Source organism: Sapajus apella, unplaced genomic scaffold (genome assembly GCF_009761245.1).
Source record: "Sapajus apella isolate SASKATOON/1434 unplaced genomic scaffold, GSC_monkey_1.0 scaffold1, whole genome shotgun sequence".
In the NCBI taxonomy this organism is placed as follows: Eukaryota; Metazoa; Chordata; class Mammalia; order Primates; family Cebidae; genus Sapajus; species Sapajus apella.
The window spans coordinates 28,358,532-28,377,798 of NW_022436941.1; the positions used below are offsets into that span (position 1 = coordinate 28,358,532).

General features: G+C 37.0%; 1 protein-coding gene across 1 annotated transcript in view; it reads left to right on the forward strand.

Moving 5' to 3' along the window:
• EPB41L4A (erythrocyte membrane protein band 4.1 like 4A) overlaps positions 1 to 19,267 on the forward strand; it is a 265,551-nt gene that overhangs the window by 96,549 nt on the left and 149,735 nt on the right. The window contains exon 2 of the mRNA XM_032274491.1: positions 16,136 to 16,240. Within this exon, the coding sequence (XP_032130382.1) occupies positions 16,136 to 16,240 (105 nt within the window). The remainder of the gene's footprint in view (positions 1 to 16,135; positions 16,241 to 19,267) is intronic.

Sequence of the window (19,267 nt, forward strand, 5' to 3'; positions counted from 1 at the left end):
GATTTTTGTATTTTTAGTAGAGACAGGGTTTTACCATGTTGGCCAGGCTGGTCTTGCACTCCTGACCTCTGCTTTAGTTTTCTGTCACCTCATTATTAACATAGAATATCTTGCCTTTTAACAAATCCTACTAGTGGTTACTTTCTCACTAGAAACTTACAGAGCAGCTGTAATTTAAAATTGTCTATTGATTATAAAATTTAAAAATAAATATCCCCCATTGGTTTTACTGAGATAGTTTAGAATTTTTTGTTCTCATCTGTTAAGTTTTGTCTTCCTGTATGTCTCTTCTCCTTAAAAAATAAATTATAAATTGCCGCTCATAAGTTACACTGTGCCACTTTCCCCTCTCTTAATCTTTCATATCTTTAGAACTCTATCTAGTTAAAGCGTATCTTCAAAGATTTATTCAGTTTGAGTTAATTGGTTAAGTAGTTTCTTAATTCTTGCATTTTGAAAAAAGGCCTTTTGCTTGCCCTGACAGGTAAACAACAGCTTGGCTGGGAGTTTTCTCTCAGGAGTCATTGTTTAATTGTGCTCTAGTTTCCAGCATTGCATTTGAGAAATCTGATGCTAATCTGATTCTTCTCCCTCTATAAATCCACTGTTCAGTTTGTTTGACTATATAATTTCCTTTTTATCTTTAGTCTCTGACTACTGATTCCCTGAAAATGTTGTAGAATAACCTCTAAATAAAGCAAAACCCAGTTTATTGCTTACTGTAATAAGGGAGACTATTACATTGACCATTTCAGAGGAAGGAGGGCAAAGATGGGGAATTTGAGATTGTTTACAGTCTGATTTAAGGTAGGTTGTTCAATGCAGGGACATATAATTAGACAATGTTTTTGATAAAATAAGATTTGTGGGACCGAGTAGAGGGTACTTTCTTAGTAAGGAGTAATTGAGTTGCCTGTTCAGATAAATAATTTTTTGGAAAGTTCTGAAAGAAACAGTAAAGTTACTTATAACTTCATCTTCCTGGGTAAGAGTTTCCTGAAATAATAAAGTCATGTTAATGTAGACAGTTGAGTAGTAAAGTCATGCGAGTGTAGATAGTAAGATGTGTGGTTGTAGATGATGAGGTTTCTCAGTTTAAATATTTTACCAAGCCTAGGCATGTGTCTTTCTTTATCATTGCTGCGTAAGCTTGCTGGGAGCCCTTTCAGTCTAGAGAGTTATCTGCTCTTTCATCTCAGGGAGGTTTTCTTTTATTTTGTCCCTCTTTCCCTCTTCCCTCCTTTCCAGTTATGTCTTATTTGTTGTTTCTCCTCCAGGAAAGCTTGTTACCTGCATGTTTGGTCTTCTAGTTACATCTTCCATGTCTCTGATATTTTTACTTGCAATATCTGTTTGATCTTTCAGAACTCTGAATAGATTCTTAGCAATGATTATACCTTTTTTTGTCTTGTCTATTGAAATTTAATTTCAGAAATCAAATAGTTTAGAAAACCTTTCTTGTCTTCTAATTGTATGTTCTTGAAAGTCCCCATTACCTTTCCTTGTTTACTTTCTTCTGTCTTTTTTATAGGCACTATTCTGGTTATTCATCTTGGTCTCCCTCATTCAAGTGGCTGAGACGCCTTACATGGGTTGTAATTTTTCTTTGTCTTTTGATGGGTTCCTATTTATGAGGCAGGCTATGAGCACTCTTGAGCAGTGGCAAAACATCAAGTAGTGGAAGACAGATGTGCTTGCGCGTGCGTGCGTGTATGTGTGTGTGTGTGTGTGTGTGTGTCAGTGTCATAGTGGATGGCTATATGCCTTCAAACTGGGACCCATCAGCTGAGGTATGGGGAGGAGGTTTGGTCTCAAGAGCAGTTTAGCTCACTAGCACAGTGACCTTTGAGGTCTGCTGGGGTTGGTAGGATTAGACAGCTCTTTCATGCATCAACCTCAGTGCCTTCTTAAGTAGAACCAACTTATATTTCTGACTAGGGCACTTTAAGGAATTTTAAAATCTGTGGTTAACCCATGTGAGTCCTTCAGCTCTGACAGAATTTGAGAGTGCGCTCCGTAGGAGTTTTGATAGAGCTTTGGCCTCCCACTCAGACTGTAGCTCTCCCAGTAAAGCATGAGTGCATGTTAGAGTGCAGGTTCTAGAGCTAGTCTGGATTTTAATCCTGGCTCTGTATGCATATTCTTGGCTAAGTTACTTAGCCTATGGTTTCCAATGATCTCATCTGTAAAATGAGAAAAATAATACCTGCTTCCTTGAATTGCTATGAGGGTTAAGTAAGTTTCATGTTTCATGTTTATGAGTAGATGCAGTGCTAATAGAACAGTGCCTGCCACAGGCAAATGGTATTTAGCTGTTATTATTATCTCCAACTTGGGGGGCTGCTGTGAGAATTAAATGAGTTAGGATACGTAAAGTATAGTATGTGCCAATAAATGTTATTTTTACTGGTTTTATTACTTTATGTGGTTATGACTTATGTCATTTTGAACTATGACATGAAAATATTAATGAAAACTCCCATTATCTTTTAAACTTAGAATCTCCCCCAGATTAAATAAATTTTTTCAAAAACGACTTAAGTTTAAAGTTGGGAGGCTAAGTTAATTATAAACAGTGTTTCTGCTACAGCCACACGTGGGGCTGCTTTGGCTGGCAAAAAGTAGTATGTACCATCTTCAGTTAGTATGATTAAACACACCTGTGCAGTGGAACTTCTGCAGCAAATTTTGGCACCTACTGTGCTATTATTTGAACATTTACTATTATATTTTTAAAAGCCCATTTTATTTGTGAAAAAGATCTTCTCTAAGTATTCTTTTGTTTGTCGTGCATTGGGGCCAGGGCAGAAATGCTCGTCAAATGAGTAACTTGAAGCAGAAGTTAGATGTGATAAACATTATTAAAATTGCTCAGCAACTGCCATGGTAAGCTATGCTATTATTAATCTAGGACAGAGCACTTTGCTAAATAATGTAGATCATAATGTAGTACGTTTTTTCATCAAATAAAGTGGTATTAAGGCAGTTATAGATTTGCATGACCTGGAAGACCATCCATCTACTTTCCTGTGATTCCTGTGGGGAAATGAGTTTTGTATTATGAAATGCCTTAAGGAATGCATCCTGTGTGCAGAATTCTCACCTTGATCATTGTGTTATTGCAGAATAGGTGAGAAGAAGAGCAAGTCAGGAATATATCTTGCAAATGTCATTTTCTCTTGGCCTTTTCACTTCTGCCCCAACCCCAATGGCCATTGGTCTTCCAGTCCTGTTCTGGCAACATCTCTCCTCTTTAGCTTCTCTGACTCTTGCCATGTTCTCTCTTCTGTGATCCCAAGCTGTTTGAATTGTCTCCCCATCAAGCATCCTGACACAAACCAGCTCATAATTATGAATTTTTTACATATCTGTCCTCTGACCAGGCAACTTGTGACCACCCTGAAGTCTCTATGTAGTCTGTAATGTCATGACCCTTTCTTTCGACCTTTCAGAAAACTTGAGGTCACTTACCTTTGGCTCCTCATGGTGGGGTCACCAACTCAGACACATTCATGGGTTGGGGAGTTCCCTTAAATGAATACATTAACAGAGTTTTAGACCACAGGGAGTGGAAGACACCTGTAAGCTGGAGAGCCCATTTCCCACCTAGCAGGGAAGCTGCAGGGATGTTCCTGGTGTTCTTTGCCATGTGCCTTGGGCTGCTGGAGGAGGCAGAATATAATATTTCCTGATCTTTCCATCACTGTGTCAGCCACTGAATGCAATGTTGGCTTCTGTTTGTGACCTCTGTCTTAAATATGTCAGTGGAAATAAATGAGAAAGTAGCTTGTTTTGTCCATACTCCCTTCAGCCTCTCTCCCTCTAGGACTTTTATCTTTCATGTGGGATAACCTAAGTTCCCAGGCTATTCTTAGAAAATTGGAAACAGAGGCAATTCCCTGCTTCATTGTTACTGCAATTTTAAAGAATTACCCTTTTGTACAATATTTTAATGGTAACAAAAGTAAGAATGGTTATAAATATTAGAATGACTTTAGTGAAATGTTTCTTGGGTCACTTTAGAGGGCTTTTGTGTTAAGGGGGAAAGTTATGATGTGTCATAAAACCCATACTTTGAGTGGAAGCTTGGATTATGTTGTATGGTGGAATGCAGATGACTGCTATGTAGTGGGTCACAGCCTTCTCCTTCCTCTTTTCCCACACAGCTTTCTTCCTTCACTGGTCCCTGGAAAAAGGACGAAAGGACTGGGAGAGTTGGGCAGGATGGAAAGAAGGGAGCAAGATGGAGGGTGACCAAGGGAGTTCTATTGGGTGGAAGAGTGAGCAAGGCTTGGAACTTCTAAGGTGACTTGAATAGGAGAGGATGAGCGATTTCATTTAATTTTTGAAAGAATTTCAGGCTTACAGAAGAACTGTAAGAATAATACAAACAACTCTATATATCCTTCACTCACAGATGCAGTTGCTGACGTTTTACCACACAGGCTTTATAATGATTTTTTTTTTCTGAACTATTTGTGAGTAAATTGAAAGCACAAGACTGGTTGCCCCTGAATGATCTAATGCCTAATACCCTGAAACTAGGATCCTCCTACTACATTATCATGGCATAACTATTCAACATCAAAGAATGAGGCAAAGCACAACCATCTAATCCACAGACCCCGGGCAAATTTTGGTTGTCCTTTAGAGTAAAATAATACAATCTAGAATTATTTATTGCATTTTCTTATCACGTCTTAAAAGTCTCCTTCAATCTAGAACTGTTACTTGATACTTTCATAACCATACTGTTTTTGAAGAAAGTAGGCCAAGTATTTGCACAGTTTCCCTCAATTTGGATTTGTCTGATGCTTCCTCATTATTAGTTTCATCTTACCTGTTTTTAGCAGGAAAAATTTAGAAGTGATGCTGTATTTTTTGTTATTGTTGGTTCATCCTTTCAGGTATAAATTTTATTCTGTCCCTGACTGCTCACCTACTCATTTTAGCATCCTTTGATGATTCTTGACTGAATCTGTTTTACTTATGATAGTAGTTTTCTTATTCTGTCATTCCTTCTACATTTATTAGTTGACATTTTATTGTAAGGACACATTTTTCTCCTTTATATTTATTCACACATGTGTTTCTATTCACTTGGACTCATGGATTTTTCTCATAGGGGTTGTAATCTGATACTATAATTTATTTTTTTGTTCAGATTGTCCCGGATTTGATTAGTGAGAGTCCTGTCAAGCTTTGAAATAATCTTTTGAAATGTCTCCATCATTATTTGAACACTGTTTTCATTTTTGGTGCAGCAAGTTATTTCAGGCCTTGTATTTTCCTGTCTCAGCTTTGGAATCAGTCTTTTTTCCCAGGAGTGGAGAATGATAATTAGAAACAAAAGATGTGGGTACCAGGTGTGGTCACTGGTATTGAGGTGTTGTGCTGTGTCCCATAACAAGCTAATATGACAATACCCAGGGACAAGCTTCATGGTAACCCATAAACAAGGTTTGACAGAAGGGTTACAATATAGGGAGATTGAAGGGGACTATGAAATATCATTTAACTGGAAATTCTTGAGGTTCTTCTGTGTAATATATGTATGTTACACCTGTCTTGAAACAGGAAGACAAGAATGGCTAATATTTGGTATGTGCTTTAACTCTTCTTTGTGAGAGTCCATATTTCTGACCTGAGAACATTTGAGTCTTAGTCTAGTTATCTATGGTTGTGGTGTTCTGTAACAAACTACCCAACATTAAGTGGCTTGAAACAACAGTTATTATATCTTAGGACTTGTAGGTCAGGACAGTGAGCAAGGGGGTTGGCTAGGCAACTTTTCTCCATGTGGTGTTGACTGTGAACACTCGTTGGTATTGATTAGGCAGTTGGAGTGATCTGGAAGGCCAAATATGTCTTCATTCACAGGCCTGGTACCTTAGCAGGGCATCTGAAAGGTTGGGCTTGAGTCCTACTTTTTAGGTATTCTGAAGGTCTCTCCACATGGTTTCTGCAACAGAGTAGTTAGACTTCTTTCATGGTGGCCCAGGGGTCCAAGACAGTGATAAACCAAAGAATATGCTTTAAATTAGTCTTGAAAATAGCTCTCTGCTCTGGGAATTCTGATTTCTATTGCCAAAGAATGCTTTTACACATTATTTAATCTCTGAGCTTCCTTGTAGACTTATCTTTTCTTTTTGGTTTTATTTTGTTACAGGACTTTTGTGAACTGTCTAACAAAATTGGTAGGGAACAGAGAAGGCAAGGGCTTGGCTAGTGGCAGTTATGCTGCATTGATTCTATTTCTAGATCTTTAGTTAGCCAGCCCTGTGACCTGTGGGCAAGTCACTCATCTCTCGAATCTGAGTTTCCTCATCTGTGCAATGAGGAAGGACTGGCTTTCCAGGTATCTAAGAATCAGAATTGCCTATTTTGCAGTAGATGTCATCAAGAACATTCGTTTGTTTTTAGTATAGTAGAGTAATTCTTCAGCTTTTCAGAATTAGGATCCTCTTACACGCTAAAATTATTGAGGACCTTATTATTATTATAAATATTATTATAAATAGATTTTTTTTAAAAAGCATCCAAAAAACCCATTTAAAAATTGCTTGTCAACAAAAATAGTTTTATATTTTTACAAAAATAGCTGTCTTGTCCAAAACAACAATTTTAGAAGAATGACCTTGTTTTTACATTTTTGCAACTTTTTGATATCTAGCTTAACAGAAAGTAGCTGGATTGTCATAGCTGCTTTATGCATCATCTGTTGTGATATGCCATGTGACCTCTAGAAAACTCTATAGTTGTGAGAGAAGGGCAAATGACAAATAACAAGCCAATAATATTAGAAATATAGATCTGACTTCATGAACTGTTGAAAGGGTCTGTATGCCATCCAGCCTTTGAGAATCACTGCTGTATTAGAAGGAGCTCAGGCTTTTTTTCTTTGAGACAGAGTCTTGCTCTGTTGCCAAGGCTGAAGTACAGTGGCGCGATCACAGCTCACTGCAACCTCCGCCTTCCAGGTTCGGGCAACTCCAGAGTAGCTGGGATTACAGGTGTACATTACCATGCCCTGCTATTTTTTTTTTTTTTTAAATTTTATTTTAGTAGAGACTGGGTTTCACCATGTTGGTCAGGCTGGTGTCGAACTCCTGACCTCATGATCTACCCGCCTCGGCCTCCTAAAGTGCTGGGATTATAGGAGTGAGCCACTGTACCTGGCCAGCTCAGGCTTTTAAGTTAGATATTTCTGGTTGGAGTCTTGGCTTTACCTCTTCTTTCTGTGTTACTGTAGCCAAACTGCTATTCTTTCCCAACATTTGTGATCTTATTTATAAAATGGGCATAAAAAGTAACAAGTTTGCTTAGCTGTTGTAGAGATTAAGTGAAATAAAGTACAGGAAATCAACTAGCATGGTTCTTTTTATATAAATGGTCAAGGTAATTTACTGTCATTTCTTTCTTTTGTTATAATTTGAAATATTACAGAGAAAAGTCGAGTGAAGGAAAACAAAGAATGTAACAAGATTAGAGAGAAAAAAAGATGTGATAGTTTGTCAACAAAGATGTCCACCTGTGATTCTTCCAGTGACTCACTATATGTTCATGTCATTCCTCCTATCAAGAGATCGGATCTGTTTTTGCTTCCTTTCCATTTGCACTGATCCAGTGACTTGCTTTGATCAATAGAGTGTAGCAAGAGTGATGCAGTGCTAGATCTGGGCCTTCAGAAAGTTTGCAGCTTCCGCTGTTTGTCTCTTGGAGCCCTCAGTCACCATGTCATGAAGTCAGATTACCTTGCTTGAGAGAGAAAGGTATTAGAGGGTGAGCAGCCCAGCCAGCTTCCAGCCATTCCAGCCATCTCAGGTGAGGTGTCAATATATGAATGAAGCCTTCCTGTATTCTTCAGCCCAGGTGGATCTCTCTAACCAACACCAGATGGAGCTGATACTAGCTGTCCCTTCTGAGCCCTGGCCAAATTTTAGAATTATGGGAAATTTGTTGCTTTAAGCCACTGTGTTTCGAAGTTACTTGTTACAAAGCAGTAGATAGCTGAGAAAAGCTTATCGATGTGAATAAACTTTTATATATGAAAAATATAAATATCAATAGCACCTAGAAAAATACATTTTACTCATTTTTTTAATGATTGAGGATTTTCTTTACATATTCCTCATCTGGACAGTGAGGATAACTCTTAGACAGAAAAAAATGGGGGCTCAGACAGTGGGGGTGAACAGTGCCTCACCTGGGAAGGAATTACCTTTGGTACCTGAAGAATGTCTTATACATGCCCTGTCTTTGCCTTACCCCAGTGGCCTAAGCTAAAAAATTTAACGTAATTTATGTTTCCAAGAAAACTGGGAATGTATTGTGGTCAAAATACTAAATAAAGATAAAGTGAATTTTTAAAGGCATAACATTGTAAGAATTTTTTTGTGGGGTTTGTTTCCCCTTTGTGAAGGAGTAAGCTGTTTGTCTCAAATGTAATAGTTATCATTCTGTGCAGCTGGCAGAAACCTGCCTTTCTGGTTTGTAATGTCATGTTAATCTGCAAAGGTGTTATTACTTATTTGAAATATTCTTTGTTCTGGTTGAAAGCCCTACTGATGGTATTTTCAAATAAACTTGTCCTACTTGTGAGTCTTTCTCTTAGATTATAACCCTTTTGTAGCTCTATTCGTTCTGGAATGTTGCTGGTATATCAATAATGAAAGTAACCTATCTCATTTGGTGAGAGTTAAGTGGAATACAATTTGCAATCCAGAAATATGTCATAGGCATTTATTCTCATTTTAAAAGTAAATTAATATATTGTTACATTGAGATGAAGTTTTGCTGATTAGTTATAAAAAATCAGGTGCTCTCTATTTTTATTTTCTTTTTAACAATCATATCTTTTTCATTTTTTTGATGATGGAAAATCAAATTCCTGTCAGATTTGTTTTATTGCATAAAAATTTCTATGCAAGTTTTATATATAAAAATGTAATATATGGCTTCCTCAGTTTGTGGTGTCTTATCCATTTCAAATATAAGATATTTATTTCTTATGCTACCTTTAGAATATGTTGAGTCTATTGGAATTATACGTCACTGAAACAAATGTATATTTTTAAATTAAAAATAGAATCTCTTTGGATCAGCTGATATAACAAATGGATCTTGTCAGCTTTTTCTTTAATTTTGTAAGTGATTGGTCAAGAAAAATGGAATTCTTTTTAAGAAACAGGAAGAAAGGTTTAATTTATAGACCACCATGTTTTCAGTATTGCCTCTCTACCTTTCTTATTTATTGGTCCTTAGTATTAATTAAGTGAGCTTTTAGGCAGCTCTTACTGGGAATAAGTTACTGGATTGCATAGAAAGGAAGTGGTGTGTGATCTCTGCACATGATTTCCAAATATCTAAACTTGAGTAGGAAAGTTAACAGAAGGAATAAATGGCCATCCTAAGAGTGAGTGCAAGAGTGCAGGTCTCAGAGACAGGCGAAAATAAGAAACTTGGTAGGTTTGAGGGAGGGAGAGATCCTAATGAGGTTGAGAGGATTTGGATAGGCTTTATGAAGAAGGTGGCATTTTAACTGGATCTTGAAGGATAAGTAGGATTTCAGCCATGTCATAGAGCAGGAAATGTATCCCAAGGAGACCTGAAATGAGAAGCATACCTTTCAGGTTTTCAAATATTCCTACCTGATATTTGTGGTATTACTCAGTTCATTCTCTCAAACGTCTTATTAGTGGAGGTCCATTATTATCTAAGACAACATTTTATATATTGATTTCAGAAAGTGTTGGACATGTTATATATAGTACCTTGTTTTGTGGCATCTTGTGAATTCCCCATTTTGGCAGAGATTTCTTCCCAAAATGGTCAGAGGAAAACTGGAATGGTGATAAATATCATCATATTCATATTTTTCCTTTGCCAAGTATTGAAAGAAGTAAGGTTAAGAATCATGATTTCACTAAATTTCAAATGAAACTAGCCACCTGACTTAGAAATGAAGCCCCTTTTCAGCATGTCAAGGAATGGGAGTGTGTAGTTTCCACATGGGTATATAATGGCCTGTAATAATTTGGTCTACCCTTTTCAAAAGGCTCAGGAATAATTCAGATACAAGGTAACTTTTTTGGAGGGGACAGGGAGTATAAATTGTTTATGTGTAAACATAGTAAACAAATTAGCAGCTCATCACCATACTCCTCTATGTATTCCTTACCTAACGCTTGGTGCATGAACCAAATCCACAAAACAAATTGCCTGCATAGCAAAAAGAGGTAATGACTAATTTCTACTTGGCATGTCTTTTCAAGAATTTTTTATGCAAGTAATATGTGTGTCTGGTTGCTAGTCAAAGGCACAAAAAGACTTCTGATGAAAAGCAAATCTCTTCCTGTCTCACTTTCTTGAGAAGTTTTTAGTCACCTTTTTAAAAGTTTCTTAGTCATTCCATAGCCTTAGGGCTTCTCAAGGGTTCTAACAGGCTGGTCAGTTACTCCCCCCTTCATAGCACTTTGCATTATATTCTGGAATTCTGAAAGATATTCATCTTCCTTTATTCTGGCATTTATTAGTGTCCTTTTCCCATTTTCTAGAGAGTAAGCATTTGCTGGTATGTAATAGGAACTTGATACATATTTGAATGAATGAAGTCATGTGTTTCATAATATCCTTTCTTCCAGTAATAAATCCTGGAAGTGGCCCCTTCCTGGACAAATATACTTTAATCCTACTTTGGTTCTCATGTCATTTCTTTGTAAGTTTGTAATTTCTTTATTCAAAGATGATTTTTTCTGGACCTGAAGACTTTACACCTGAATGGCAAAATATTGGCCTATAGGCAATCTCTACAAAATATCCACAAGAAGAAAGAAATTATCCATGAGTATAAGGGCTGGAGGCATGACAATGGAATACTGATCAGTTAGGGCAGAATGGACAGAAGTGTAAGCTAGTGATAGATACCTCCACCCCAGTAGCTAATTTACGTCTGGCATCCATGCCCTCTAAGTCTTGTCATGTTACAGTATGACAGATAGGAAGTTAAGAGGTTTTCATATGTGTGTTTGCTTGAAGTGATGACAGAAATAAAGCATTTCTGAGACTTTCCTGGCCCTGCACCAGGTGTATGTGTAGACACACCTGCACTATACAGAAGGCTATAGAGGGAATCATGAGATGTCACATTTTTTTAAGGTCAGCACTGGATTTGTAGCATAACATTGGATGCTTTCCTTGTGTTTTCTCCATAGAGGGTAACAAAAGAAGCTAAAGGATAATATTTGCAAAGTATTTGCAGCACCAGATTCTATATACATGCAAAATTATCACAAAAGATTGGTATGTTTTGGAATGATTGTTTGGAAAATTTTCAAATTTGATGATTTCTTCCTCTGCATGAAAATTTTAGAATTTCTATATGCTTTCTGAACTGCTGAGCTGGTTTTCTGAGCTTTTGTGTATAACCTTTGTGAGTAGAGTATTAGATACATTTTATGCTTTATAAGTAGATTATATTTATTTGAAAACCCTAACATTTCTACTGGACATAGGACAAATATAGTTTGCATAAAGACAGACTTGATTTACATATTTTTAAAATTTCCACCATTTCATTGTTATACTTAATTTCAGGCATAATGGTTTCCTCTTTGTTCACGAACCACTTCTCGTTTACCTGTTTGGGATAGAAGAATTAGGTAGAGTTGTGTGACTCTACCTGCTCTGGCTACTCCATGTATTTCTCTCTGTGCCTAGATGGGAGAAAGGACCTGAAAGTGAGATTAGAACAAAATGGAAGACTATCTTCATATGCCAGCATTCCAGAAATATTTTTAAGTAAGAGGAAAGGTGCGTGCATTTTTTACAGTAAGAAAATTTGGAAAGTAAGAAAATATGATCTAGAATTTTAGATCAAAGAGACAGAGTCTCACTATGTCACCCAGGCTGGGGTGCAGCAGTGCGATCTGGTCTCAGTGGACCAGACATAATAAGAAAAATTCCTGAAAGGCAAACGCGAAACAATTGAAGGTGAAAACCATAGTCTAAAACATGGGCGAAAGAACTGTGAAAGGCTGTAGTGATGGATTGAGCTTTCCAAGCTTAGTGGCTGTGGGTAGATGGGGATCATAAGAAGTTCCGTAGAGCCTCTGAGATACTCAGTGTCTTTCCAATAAATTCTTTGCATAGTTACATTGGACAGGATTTACTTTAAGAATTCATACTTGATGCACTTACTACACCAAGGATGCACTTACAAAAAGGATAAGCTTTTTGTATTCATCATGATATTTTTAGTATACAGTTGGATCCAGTTTTCTGGATTGTTACTCAGGATTTTTACTTGGGATACTGGCCTGCCTCTTGGGCCAAACATACATATTCAGAAAATGAAGGTGGTAGATTGCCTGAATGTTCCTATTTTATACCTCAAGAATGCTGTAACTGGGTGTGGTGGTACATGCCTGTAGTGTCAGCTACTCAGGAGGCTGAGGCAGGAGGATCACTTGGAGGTCACGGTGAGCCGAGTTCGCATCACTGCATTCCAGCCTGGGTAACAGAGTGAGACCTTATCTCAGGAAAAGGGGAAAAAAAAAAAAAGAAAAGAAAAAGGATAAGAATGTTGGAAAATCTGGCTCAGGAATCAGTCATTCCCGCTGCTTGTCACAGCTGATTCAATCTTTGGATGCCTTTGCTATTGGATACTCCCTTACTATTAGGAGCCAATCCATGAATTAAACCTAAACTTTTGCTCAGAAGTAAGTCCTTGGCTGAAGCCACAGATCATATGCCTGTGACCTGGCTGTTAGTTATTCGGGAGCCTGATTCCTGCCTCTATCAAGACTCACACAGGGGGATTCTTTGCACATAGGCAGATAGTTTGATATGTACCCAGAACAAAAAGGACTAAAACGGGAATTTCTCTAAGAAGATTTGGCATTAGAAACTCTTTTAATGTAACTCAGAGCTGAAAGGACAAACATCATATACTCATCTTTGTTTCCCCAAAATAAGTTGATACAACTAATAGTCATTGATTAAAGACCAAAACAGAATTAAGACCAAAAAAGCAGAATTGAAGGAACCATCTATTTGATTAAAGATATGTGTTAGGGCCATACACCAGGCATTATACTTAGTGGTGAAATTTTAGAAGCAATTCCATTACAGCCAGGAAGAAGACAGGGTACGTGTTCTCAAAACTTCTAGTTACTCTTTTAATAACCAGTCAGTAAGAAAAGAAGAATTAACCCATGCAGTAAGAAAAAAGAAATAAATGTGGAGGAGGCATTTTGAAAAGTGATTTTCTGAGAAGACCCCATAGACAAACTAACAAGAATTTAGCAAGATGGCTAGGAATAAGACTGACAGGGAAAATTAGTTGGTTTTCCAATACATTAGCAATAGCCAGTCAGAAAGTATAATAGCAGCAAAATTAAAATACCTAAGAATGATCCTGTATTATTTTCTATTGCTGTATAATAAATTACCACAAGCATAATGGTTTAAACATATTGCCATTTATTATTTCACAGTTCTGTAGGCCAGAAGTCTAGGATGGTATGGCTGGCTTCCCTGCAGGGTCCTACAAGGCTGAAATCAAGGTGTTAGTCTGCTGAGCACTTATCTGAAGACACTCAGAAAGAATTGGCTTCCAAACCCTTGTTGGCTCTTGGCAGAATCCCGCTTTTGTGGTTGTAGGACTGAGGTTCCTATTTATTTGCTGGCTGTTAGCTGGGGGCTCCCCTCAAGTCCTTGAGGCTGTTCCCATTCTTCTCAGATAGCCCCTTTCATCTTTCAAGTGACAGGACATTATAGAACTCTTCTCATGGTTTGAATATAGTTGACTTTACCCCCGCTTTTCCCTTCTGCTGGAGAAAGTGCTGTGCTTTTTAGAGCCCATGTGATTAGGCCCGCTTCCGTGATTTCCCTATCTTAAGGTCAACTGTGCCATATAGCATAACACAATCATAGGGGTGGTATTCATCGTCCAGGTTCCAGAGGTCAGGGCAGGATATCTTCGGGGGTGAGGGACGTTTGGTAAATTTGCCTGCCACAAAGCCTAACTAGAATTTTGTAAGACCCACATAAAAGTGTAAAATTTCCTCGAAGGATATAAAAGACAAACATAGAGGTTTCACTCTGTAAATATAGTATCTTTACCTCCCTCTACCACATTATCTGTCAGTTAAATTTAATTACAGTTAAATCCCCAGCAGAATCATTTATTCAGTTGGCAAGCTTGTTCTAAACTTCCCTGAGTAGAGAAAAATGTTTAAGAATTGGCAAAAATCATTTTGAAAAAGAACGATGGATATCAAAATTAAACTACATACGTTAAAATCTTGAGGATACTGGTTCTGGAATAACCCATGAGATGGAATAATGGGGATTCATTTAATAGATGATAAAGTTGTTTCAAATCAACAGGGAAATGCTGGCTTTTTCAGTAAATGGTGGTGCAGTTGTCTATCCATTTGGAACCAAAGTTAGGCCCTTATCCCAAGAACAAAAATAGTTTCCAGATGGAGTGAAGAGCTAAGTAAAATTCTACAAGTATTTAGAAGTACTTAGGAGAATTTACTCATAAACTTTGGGTTAGGGAATGCCTAACTCAAATGCTAAGAAATGCAATTGGCTGGTAAGCACATGAAAGAGTGCTTGCTTTTATTAATGTCAGGAAAATGTAAATTAAAACAATTCCTTTATCCCCTCTTTTTTTTTTTTTGCTCAATCAGATTGGAAAAAATTTGTGCAATCCAAATGTTGGCAAGGGTGTGGGAAAACATATACTCTCATTGAATGAGTTGTAATGGTCTTTTTGGCAATGCCCACTGTAATTATGAGTACTTGTATACGTATCCTTCAGATGAGTAATTTCACTTAAAGATTTTTATCCAAGAGAAATACACAGGTACATGAGCACAGAGACATTTACAGGCTATGGCATTGTGATTATTGCAGAAAATGTCCAATAACCTAAAGATTCATCATGGAAGGGCTTTTTGTTTATAAATTATTTAATAGACTTTGAAAAAGGGATGAGTTAAAGTTAGCCAAACTTATTTAGAGGTAAACAAAATACCTATGGAATTTATAACAAGAACTGTATTTTCCTGGTGTGTACTTTTATAACCTCATATTGCCCATTTTATAATACATTTAATAAAAACATTTCCTTCATGTTAACAATCCATTTTCTAAAAGCAGTGCAGTATTAAGTGCTCACCATACATGGATAAATGTGTCCTGGTAATTTTCTGAGGGCTGATGCTATTGAACAAAAGCCCTCCTTTATTAACATAATGTGAGACTTCTTGTGGGATTTCTTTTATTACCTTGTTATACCAGCCAGCGATGGGGCAAGAGAAAGGAAGAGGCTATATATCTATACCTGTACTATAAAAATGGATTATTTTCCAAGTTAATGTGGCGTGTGGAGTAGTGCTTGCTGATGAAGTGCTTCTTACATGTGTGAATAATTGATTTTTAGTATGTTAGATGATAAGAATCTTAATTTAAAGAATCTGTATTGTAGTAGGTGAGGAGAGAAGAGAGATTAGCTTTTTAGGTAGATAACAGTATTTTAAAAGTAGTCAAAAGAAAAATTTTATGTCTGTGCTTACATGAAAGAGATAAGTGAAATATCTTCACAAGGGCTTTTCACAACATTAGCTTTAGCAGCTTTAATCTATGAGTTTATTATTCGAGGATTGAAGATAAAAGATTTGACTATTGTTAATTTTATGTATGTTCTGTATTCATTGTAAGAGTATTGCTGTAGGTGAAAATTGCTTTTTAAAATGAGAAGAATCATGAGCTTTTTAACCAGAGTGTTTTTTTCGATGCATTAATTAGATGTTCTTCATATAAAAGTTTATCTTTATTAAAAGAAGAACTTTGTGCTAAAGATAATTTACAATCCCAGAAGAAAGAAGCTTATATTAATTTAAAACCTATGATTTAAAAATTATTTTCCACAGAAATTTCTATAATACACTTTGCTTTAAATCGTATTTTTTCTTTATAATTGAGGCAAAACTTAAGGAGGGAACCATGGTTTAATAAAATTGCTGCTATTGTGAATGAAGCTAATAAAAGATGAGAACCAGGATTGTGTCCTGCTTTGGAACAAAAAGGCAGTTAAAAATATAAAACTGAATTATTTTTGCAGAAGTCAACGAAAGGTTCCGTTGTCCTTGACCACGTGTTCCATCACGTAAACCTTGTGGAGATAGATTATTTTGGGCTGCGTTACTGTGACAGAAGCCATCAGACGGTGAGTACAGTGACTTCATGTTAAATTCTTCTGGTTATAAATTTCACTCTATCTCTGGCTTTTCTTGATGTAGTTTTAGGTGGTCAAGTAAGTTCTTTGTCACTGAAAAAGCCTGAAAATCTCAAACATGTTTTCCCCTGATAATTTATTTGCGTTTTTTCCCTTTTCTGCCAAAAGTCTGTAGAGTTGCTGGATTCTTAGCTTCTGTCCTCTTTGCAGATGGCTTGTGTGGTTTCCAGATTTGCAGCCTTAATAGTGAATGCAAAGCATGAGTGAACATGGAGGACTGAACATGCCATTTAATATGTGTTAGAAGGCAAATGGCTGGTCTCTTGAAGTGACAGATATTAATTGCCTTTTAAGAAAGAGAATAATAATAGTGTAAAAAAAAGTGACTACTTAAGTTTTATAAGTGAGATGAGCTGTTACAAAATAAAATAAGTAGAGGTTTTTTATTCATGAACATGAAGAAATAAGAGTAATTAAAAGGAGGTTAGCTTTTAGTTCTTAGATCAGTTGTTCACAAAGGTTAACTCAGAAGATCCTCCAGTCTGGTTGAATAGTAGAGAGTTACTAAGAAATTCACCACAATTGAAAAACTTTGGAGATAAAGATTTTGAAGCATGACAGGATATTCATTAATGTGACTTTTAGTTTAGTCTAAGAAAGATCTTAGCTTCAGATTGGTACAGCCTCATTATATAGAATGCTCACATGCTTATCTTAGAAATACCTTATTGAATTTGCCTTTTATTTTTCATCCTGTTCAACTGCTGTTGAAATGAAGATTTCTTCCTTTTCCTTCATTCATTCTCCCAGCCTCTACTGGGTCATTTGGGGTGTATTCAGTAAAGAACATGATTTTCTGAGTGGCATTTCTGTGCTCTGTCCTAAGAATGTACTAGGATGAGAAGAGGCAGGCAAATGGAATGCTATTGTTGGTGATAAACTGTGATTTTTCTTGAGCTAGTTCCTTAATCTGTTCTGTTTCACAGGAGGATTTCACAAGGTAGGAATGAAAAATTGGATATGTTGTATAGCTTCCCATAGAAAGGAATAACTTTCTAAAGGCCAGTGGGCATTATAGCATGTTGCAAAAAAGGGGAACAGACATGTTTAGAAGTTCAGTGAATTCTGTCTTCTACAGACCACAAATAAATATAGCAGAACTGTAAATCTATACAGAAAGATTAAATTGAAGGTAAAGAAGGTATCATGTGCTACATTCATGTTTTTGAAATAACATTTTTCCTAGTAGAGAAAACTACAGTTTTCTGATCTTACCTATAACGTCAGACCTTGCCTGGAAAGATTTACTGTCTTGCTGAAGTTATATAGACCTTATCTGTCTTTCTTTGCTTTCTGATAGTTACTTAAAACAAGGATTAAAAAAATAACCTTGTGTTAAAATAGTACAGGATATGGTTAAAAAAAAATCTTTGTTGCTTGGGTGTGGTGGCTTACACCTATAATCCCAGCGTTTTGGGAGGCTGAGGAAGGCAGATCATGAGGTCAGGAGACTGAGACCAGCCTGGCCAGCATGGTGAAACCCCATCTCTACTAAAATACAAAAAATTAGCTGGGCATGGTGGCATGGGCCTGTGGTCCTAGCTACTCAGGAGGCTGAGGCAGGGTATTGTTTGAATCTGGGAGGCGGAGGTTGCAGTGAGCTGAGATTGCACCACTGCACTCCAGCCTGGCAACAGAGCAAGACTCCATTTCAAAAACAAAACAAAACAAAAAACTTTGTCTTAAAAACCAAGTAATGGTTTTTATGAATGTTGCTTGAATTACTGTACATTTGGGACTTCACATGGCAGAGAAGTTGTCTGCACTGGTGAGGACCAGGAGAACCTAGAACCCTGGAACTCATCATTCGTCATCATTACCACAATCATCATCAGTGCATCAGAGACTGTAAACATTTTTGTATGTTGAAATTATATGCTCAGAACAGTTCTCCAAAGTATTATCTTACTATTAGAGATGATGCAACACAAATGAAAGTTACGCACCTTTCCCAAGGTCACATAATCAGCAGGTATTAGGACCAGAATTCCACCCCAAGTCTGAGTGTCTCCAAGACTTTTCAGCCACTATAATATCCTGACTTGCATGCATATAAGACTTTGGGTGCTGAAAAATTTTCTTGTTATATGTAACTTACATACTTAATGTTTATTAAGAGAAGGATTAAGTGGTATTTTCTAATAAGTACACTTCTCAGATTGACCCTGTTGTAGGATGGCTTCATTTAGGCCTTCATGTATTTTTGTGTTCCTGTGCTGTCATTCAGCAGTTATTTAATGAATGCCTGATACGTGCAGGCCATCTATAACAGTGTTCTCCGATTCAGGAATTTTGGGGAAAGAGAATTTACTGTCTGGAGCATTACATGAAAATTTTTTAAAAGCACAAATGTTGTTAACTCTATATTCCATGAAACTTAAGTCCTGGGATATTCATCCAACGAATGCATTGATTCAGGTGTTCCCCATGTATAAATTAACATCTAGACAGAGATAAACCTTGTTAAGGCAAACTGCTGTCTAAGAACTATAGCTGACTTGATTTGAAACACGCTGGGCACTGTAATGTTTTTAACTTTAGTTCTCAGGTAGGGTCTGTAAAAGAACCTTTAAGAAATAAAAACATTTTGGCCGGGGGCAGTGACTCATGCCTGTAATCCCAGCACTTTGGGAGGCTGAGGTGGGCAGATTGCCGGAGCTTGGGAGTTCGAGACCAGCCTGGCCAGTATGGTAAAACCCTATCCCTACTAAAAATACAAAAATTAGCCAGGTGTGGTAGCAGGTACCTGTAATCTCAGCTACTCATGATACTGAGGCAGGAGAATTACTTGAACCCAGGAGGTGGAGGTTGCAGTGAGCCAAGATTGTGCCATTGTACTCTGCCCTGGGCAACAGAGTGACAGAGAGTCTGTCTTGAAAAAAACATTTCTTCATGAGGATGTATTTATTGGGACTGAAATAACACAATGGAATGAAAGCTGCACACGTTAATTCAAGC